At 43.2% G+C, this 7,971-nt stretch overlaps 1 protein-coding gene across 1 annotated transcript in view; it reads left to right on the forward strand.

Moving 5' to 3' along the window:
* The window catches only part of NUDT15 (nudix (nucleoside diphosphate linked moiety X)-type motif 15), a 31,379-nt gene that overhangs the window by 19,325 nt on the left and 4,083 nt on the right, over positions 1-7,971 (forward strand). Inside the window, exon 3 of the mRNA XM_014535751.1 lies at positions 4,444-4,640. Coding sequence (XP_014391237.1) covers positions 4,444-4,640 — 197 coding nt within the window. The remainder of the gene's footprint in view (positions 1-4,443; positions 4,641-7,971) is intronic.

Raw genomic sequence — 7,971 nt, forward strand, 5'->3', positions numbered from 1 at the left:
TGTTCACTTAAAGTTGTCCCAGAGGCTCCTTACACTGTCTTCATATTTTTGGATTCTTTTTTCTTTTTTCTTTTCCGGTTGGGTGTTTTTTGCTTCCTCGTATTTCAAATCTTTGACTTTATTCTTGGGATCCTCTAGTCTACTGTTGAATCTCTATTTATTTCAGTCAGTGTATGCCTAATTTCTGACTGGTCCTTTTCCCTTTTTTTTTTGGAGGTTTCTAGAAGATTCTTGAGTAATCTTATAACTGTGTTTTTGAACTCTATATTCAGTAGTTTGCTTTCTTCCATTTCTTCCATGTTTCCTTGTTTCTACATTTTGGCTGCTTCCCTGTATTTGTTTCTATGTATTGGGTAGAGTTATGTCTCCTTGAGTTGATAGAGTGACCTTTTATTTCTATGTATTGGGTAGCTGCTAAGTCTCCTTAAGTTGATAGAGTGACCTTGTGTAGTAGGTGTCCTATAGGACCCAGTGGCTCAGCCTCCCCAGTCACCTGAGGTGGACGCTCTTGGTGCACCCCTTTCTGGGCTGTGTGCACAGTCTTGTTGTAGTTAAGCCTTGATTGCTGTTGGTATTACTGGGAGGAATTGACCTCCAGGCCGATTGGCTGTGAGTACCAGCTATGTCTGCAATGGAAGAGCTCCTGTGCAGGAGACACCCTTTAGGGGCAGGACTTGCTTCAGTGGGGCTTTGGTGCTCACTGAGTGTGCCCCTTGAGTGTGTCTCTTATGGATGTGAAGAGTTATAATCCGGTATGGTCTCACACTGACCACTGGGTACACTGGCTCTTGAATCTCCAAGGAGGTACAAAGTCAGCCACTGTCTGGGGTTGCCCAGCAGGAGCTACAGAGAGATCTTCAGATTCCTCCTCTTTGTATTGGGTTTGGAAGTGCCCATACGAGGCCCAGCTGCGTAACAAGGCAGGCTGCTGCTGCTGGATTGATTGCTTTGGGGCTCCCTAACCCAGCTGCTGCCTATTTGACAGGTTTTAGGCTGAGAAAGGACAGGCCATTCATATGCAAAAGCCGCTGTGCACAGCTTGGATGGGTTTGTAAATTGGGTGGGGCTTGGTCTCAGGGAATCACCAGGGTGGAGCAAACAGTAATGACTGCCAGTCAGCCCTGCACTGGAGAGGTCCCCGAATCCCCACCTCCCTGCACAGGAATAGTGATTGCTGCAAGCACCTCTGAAAGAAAGCCGCCCTTGCATTCCTGTCCCTATGCCAGACAGTCCAGTTTCTCCCATATGAGTCTTGGTTCCCCAGAGTCTTGCCCAGAACTGGAGTTCAGAACAAGCTGGAGCTTGTATCTCCCTCCCGATTAAAAAAGCTGTACACCTGGGTGCCAGCCCGTTCTGCGCCTTCGCACCGCCTACCAGTCTCAATGTGCTTTCTTCATCTCTCTAGTTGTGGAACTTCCACTCTGCCAGCTTTCCCGTGGTTCTGGATGATAGTTGTTCTGCCTTTTAGTTGTAATTTTGATGTGGTTGTGAGAGGCAGCAAGTATAGGTGTTTACCTATGTCGCCATCTTGGTTTTCTTCGGTAACCCAATTATTATTTAATAGCATGCTATTCAGCCTCCAAGTGTTTGAATTTTTTAAATTGTTTTTATTGTAGTTAATTTCTAAAATTTTGCCATTGTGGTCTGAGAAGATGCTTGATATGATTTCAGTCTTCTTGAATTTGGAGAGACTTTGCCTGTGACCCAATATGTGGTCTATCTGAAAAAGTTTGATGTGCACTTGAGAAGAATGTATATTCTGGAGCTTTGGGGTGAAATGTTCTGAAGATGTCAATTAAGTCCATCTGATCTTGTGAGTCATTTAGGATTGCTGTTTCTTTGATGATTTGTTGTCTAGAGGATTTATCTAGTGATGTCAGTGGGGTATTGAAGTCCCCTACTATGATCTCTCTCTTGATATTTTACAGAAGTTTTTTTTTTTTTTATGTATTTGGGTGCTCCTGGATTGGGTGCATATATGTTTACCAGAGTTATATCCTCTTGTATCGATCTCTTTAGGATTATAAGGTGGCTTTTTTTATTTCTTGTTATGGCCTTCACTTTGAGGTCTATTTTGTCAGATATAAGTATTGCTACCCTGGCTTTTTTTTTTTTTTCATTTCTATTTGCCTGAAAGATATTTTTTCATCCCTTCACTTTCAGTCTGTGTGAGTTTCTTGTTCTGAGGTGGGTCTCTTGTAGACAGCATATATATGGGTCATGTTTTCTTATCCATTCAGCCACTCGGTGTTTTTTGATTGGAGCAGTTAGGCTATTTACGTTTAAAGTTATTATTGATAAGTACTTGTTTATAGCCATTTTTATTTTTTGTGCCTTGTTCCTTCTTCCCTTTTGTTTTTCTTCTTTTTAAATCAGTCCCTTTAGCATTTCCTGCATTGCTGCCTTGGTACTATAAACTCCCTTAGTCTTTTTTTGTTTATGAAGCTCCTGATTTCCCCTTCAATTTTGAATGATAGCCTTGTTGGATTGGATAGAGTATTCTTGGATTCAGTCCCTTGCTTTTCATCACTTTGTATACTTCCTTCCATTCCTTTCTGGCCTGATGTGTTTCTGTTGAGAAATCATTTGATAATCTGATGGGAGATCCATTGTAGGTAACTGTCTGTCTCTCTTGCAGCCTTTAAGATTCTCTCTTTGTCATTAACAGTTGCCATTTGTAATTACGGCGTGTTTTGGTGAGGATCTTTTTGGGTTTGTCTTCGTTGGGACTCTCTGTGTGGCTATTTTCTTCCTCAATTCAGGGAAGTTTTCTTACATTATTTCTTCAAATAGGTTTTCTAACCCTGGCTCCTCTTCTTGTCCTTCTGGCACCCCTATATACGTATGGTGCTTTGTTTTATTTGTCTCAAAGCTCCCTCAGGCTCTCCTGTATTTTGATTTTTTTTTTCTCCAATTGCAGTTCAGATTGGGTGTGTTTTGCTTGCCTGTCTTCTAATTTGGTAATCCAGTCTTCCGCTTCTCCTAGTCTACTGTTGAAAACATCCATAATGTTTTTTATTGTAGGATATCACTCTTTATTTTCTCCTGATTCTTACATAGGTTGTTGATTTTCTCATCCCTCCGGTTTATGAACTGTATGACCCTTATGCAGAAGTCTTTTTTTCTGACACATTGCATGCCTCCGTTTCATTTAGTTCCTTTTCTGGCTATTCCTCCTTTTCTTTCCTTTGAGGGGGCGTTCTTCTGTCTCCCCATTTTTGCTCTCAACTAAGGATCTAGGTGTCGAGTCACGTGGGGCCTGTGGCTGCAGCTATGTGCTTGGTGGTGGGTTGCCTGGTCGTGGGTGGCAGCTGCTCCTCGGGTGGTTGCAGGTGGTGGCTGCTCCTTGGGCGGTTGTAGGGCAGCTGCTCCTTGTGTGGTTGAGGGGCCACTGCTCCTCGTGTGGTCTTGGGCGGTGGCTGCTCGCGGGGCAGCCGCTCCTCACGCAGTCTTGGGCAGCTGCTCCTTGCGTGGTAGTCGGGTGGCTCCTCCTTGGGCGGTCACAGGCGGTGGCTGGCCCTTGGGCAGTCATGGGGCTGCTTTTCCTCATGTGGTTACGGGTGGTGGCTGCTCCCTGGGGGGCTCCCGGGGTGGCTGCTCCTCGGGCCATCGCTGGTGGTGGCTGCTCACAGGTCAGCTGCTCCTCTGGTGGTTGTGGGCTGCGGCTGTTCCTCACGTGGTCGCAAGGTGGCTGCTCCTTGTGCTGTCGCGGGTGACGACTGCTCCTTCGGGGGATCACGGGACAGTGGCTGCTCCTTGGGCAGTGGTGGGCAGCGGCTGCTGGTGCGGTCTTGGTGCCCAGGGCTAAAGGGTCTGGTTGGCAGGAGGGGAGCACGCTCCGGAACTCACAGTAGCCCTCAGAGGGGAGGCTGGAGTCCCAGTGTCCGTGGGTTGGCAGCTGAGGCAACAGGTCTCTGGCCAGAGTAGCTGTAGGATCCTGGGTGGTGTCTGAGGGCCCCGTCGGTGGAGGTGAGGCTGGGCTCCCAGTCATAGCAGCTCTCCCCTTCAAGATGGCACAGCCTCTGTGGCAGAGCCAGTGCTCTGGGAGAGATTGCAGCAGTAGCAGAGGCTGCCCGGCTAGGGAAGCCTGGTCCGTTAACCCTTGAAGGTCCTACAAGATCTAGCTGTCCCTCACTCAGACACATACATATATACACACACCACACATCCACACACTCTCCTTTTGCTCCCTCATTCACACTCTCCCTCACTGCCATCCTTCTGGCCACCATCCTAAATGTTCACTTTTTGTTATTCAATATGAAGTCCTTTTTCTCTCCTGATAACTAGATACAGTATATACAGAATGTCAAAGGCAGGGTTTGATTTATTGTTTAAAGAATGAACCAATTACAGTTATTTTTGCTTTACACTAGGAATATCTAGGCAAAAAATAAATTAAATGAATAGAATTGAATACAATAGTATGTTTCTGTTTTCCAGTGAAAGCTGGGAAGAATGTGCTCAAAGGGAAACCTGGGAAGAAGCAGCTCTTCACCTGAAAAATGTTCGTTTTGCCTCGGTTGTGAATTCTTTCATTGAGAAGGAGAATTACCATTATGTCACTATACTAATGAAAGGAGAGGTGGATGTGACTCATGATTCAGAACCTAAGAATGTAGAGCCTGAAAAAAATGAAAGTAAGAGAATTATCTATAGTAATGCATTTTTAAATTTAAGACAAGTATATCTTCTGAAGGAATATTATATTATGTTGCCACATAGATTCTCTTCATATAGAAATATAGATATACTTAAGTCCTGGAATCACAAGGATATAACAGGAAAGAGAACTGGCGCCTGAGTTGGTTTGCATTTTGATTCTTCCACTTAGAAATTTGTGATCTTGGAGAAGTTATTATCCTCTATGCCTCTTTTCTCATCTGTGATAATAGTAACTACCTCAGATGGGTTGTTGTAAGGGGAAAATGAGTTAATACATTTAAGAACCTTGTGAGCACAATAAGTATTCAGTAAATATTAGTTTTATTGTTAGTATTTAATTTTTTTTACAAACTATAATTTTAAGTAAAACATTTAATGTGTCTTTCTCAGTTTTCTCACCTGTGCAAGAGAGGTAATAATTTTCTTTTATAGGGAATGATTAACCTGAAAAAACAGTTATCTGTTCCTGTTGTGTTGAATTGAGTGCTCTGGAAATTTTAATGGCAATAACTGATGTTTATTATTTATTCCATGTTAAGCATTCTTCCAAGGGGTTTACATATTTCATCTCTTCAAATCTGATAAAAGGAACTAAAGAGAAAAATATCAAACTTACTGATTATATTATTTTCCATATGAAACTTTATTCAAGTGGTCTCATGTAATGGAAGTATTTAATTTCTTTTCTCTTATGGAAGACTCTTTTCATTCAGTAAATACCCACTGAGAACTATGTGATGGACACTGTTCTAGAGAGGCACTAAAGAAACAGTGGTGTATAGAATGAAGTCCCTGACCTCCTGGGATTTACAATTTAGTAGGTGGAAAGGCGGCAAGTTAGCAGATATTTTATAATTGTAATGATAAGGAATAAGAAGGAAAAACTGTGTAAGGGTAGTCGTGCATGTGTGCTGTGTTAGGAAGGGCCTTTGAGAAGGGGACATGTATACAGAGGCTTGGAGGAAGTGATATTTATAGAATGAATAAATCATATCTAACCTGTTTTAGAGATTAATTTGATTGAATGAACAGAAGCAATGTACTGCTCAAAGGTCTATTGAGTCATACAAATTTTTAAAAAAGTAACTACTTGGAATCACCTAAAATGAACTAGCAAAGTTTGAGCTGAGTTGTTTTTACTCACAACACTTCGGACACCAAATACGTGTTTTTCCCCTCATACCAACCAGTTCTCCAACTCTTCAAAAATCAGCTGGATGGCCTATATTTCAATTCAGTTCTGACACTATCTATCCAGAGTTGCCATCAGATCCCAAAAGTTAAAGAGCTCAGTACCACAGACTGCCCCACTTCAAACACCATGCAGAAATTACACCTGACCTCCTGTAATTTTGACCACGTAACTGTACATCAGGGGTTCCCAAGCTCCTTCTCAGGTTCAGTAATTTGCCAAAATGGCCCACAGAACTCAGAAAAATGTTTTACTTACATTACCAGTTTTTTATAAAGGATATAACTCAGGAACAGACAAATGGAAGAGATGCATAGGGTGAGGTATCTGGGAGGGGTAAGGAGCTTTCATGCCCTCTCCAGGTGGGCATGCTACCCTCCCAGCATCTTGATGTGTTCACAAAACCGGAAGCTCTCCAAACTGAGTTGTGTAAGGTTTTTATGAAGGTTCCATTACATAAGAACTTATGATTGATTAAATTACTGTCTATTGATGATTGTCTCAATCTCCTTTTCCCTCCCCTAAGGTAGGGCTGAAAGTTCCAACCCTCTAATTAAGCCTTGGTCTTTCTGGTGACTAGCCCCATCCTGAAGCTATCCAGGGGCCCCCAGCTACCAGTCATCTTATTAGCATAAACTTATGGTTGAAAGGGGTATTTTATGGATAACAAAGATGATTCTCTCATCTCTGTCGCTCAGGAAATTACAAAGGGTTTAGGAACTCTGTGCCAGGAAAAAGGGATGAAGACCAAATATATATATTTCTTAATCACTTATCACACTAAGAAACGCCTCAAAAGTATCCAGAGGTCTTCAGTTGGCCTAGGATAAATTTTTCATGCCTACAGAAGTGGAAGGCTGCCTGGCCATCATGGCTCAGTGGTTGAATGTCAACCTATGAACCAGGAGGTCATGGTTCAATTCCCGGTCAGGGCACATGCCCGGGTTGAGGGCTTGGTCCCCAGTAGGAGGTGTGCAGGAGGCAGCTGATCAGTGATTCTCTCTCATCATTGATATTTCTATCTCTCCCTCTTCCTTCCTCTCTGAAATCAATAAAAAATAAAAAAATAAAAAGAAGTGGAAGGCAGGAGAAGTAGGTAAGAAGTGGCTCAGTGGGTTCATTGGGGGTATTCTCTACAAGTCCCTCTTATCTTTCACATCCCTAATTATCCCACATAAAATGAGGAACTGGAGAGGGGAGGGCTCAGAACAATAATAGTGGAAACAAAAACCAGTAGTCTTGACACTCTGAAGCTGTAGGGAGAAGCAGTTAATTGGCTCCTTAGTATTACATTTAAATTTATATATGCTTATTTCCATTTTAGTTCTTTTGGTAGGACTCTATTTACTTTTTTTGAAGAAAAATATATTACATAACCTGGCCAGCATGGTTCAGTGGTTGAGTTACGACATATGAACAAGGAGGTTATGGTTCAATTCCTGGTCAGGGCACATACCTGGGTTGCGGGCTTGATCTCTGGTGGGGGTGGGGTGGTGCAGGAGGCAGCCAATCAATGATTCTCCCTCATCGATGTTTCTATCTCTCCCTTCCTCTCTCTGAGATAAATAAAAACGTAAAAATTTAAAAAAATATTACATATAACTACATTTTAAAAAATTAGTTTTGAGGTATAATTTATTCAGGTAATAAGCACTGATTATTATTATTTTAAGATTAGAGGCCTGGTGCACAAGATTCGTGCACTCGGGGCAGGGTGTCCCTCAGCCTGGATTGTGAGAGGGCGCAGGCCAGGCCGAGGGACTCACCGGTGCACGATCAGGGCTGGGGAGGGACACGGGAGGGCTCCAGGGCGTGCCAGGCCCATCTTGCTCAGTCCTGATCGGCCAGACCCCAGCAGCAAGCTAACCTACCGGTCGAAGTGTCTGCCCTCTGGTGGTCAGTGCATGTCATAGTAACTGGTCGACCAGTTGACTGTCTGCCCCCTGGTGGTCAGTGCACATCATAGCAAGCAGTTGAGCAGCCTTAGCATATCATTAGCATATTACACTCTGATTGGTTGAATGGCTGACTGGACGACCAGACACTTAGCATATTAGGCTTTTATTATATAGGACTAGAGGTCCGGTGCATGAAATTCATGCACTGTGGGGGGG

The sequence above is a fragment of the Myotis brandtii genome, unplaced genomic scaffold (assembly GCF_000412655.1).
Source record: "Myotis brandtii unplaced genomic scaffold, ASM41265v1 scaffold15, whole genome shotgun sequence".
In the NCBI taxonomy this organism is placed as follows: Eukaryota; Metazoa; Chordata; class Mammalia; order Chiroptera; family Vespertilionidae; genus Myotis; species Myotis brandtii.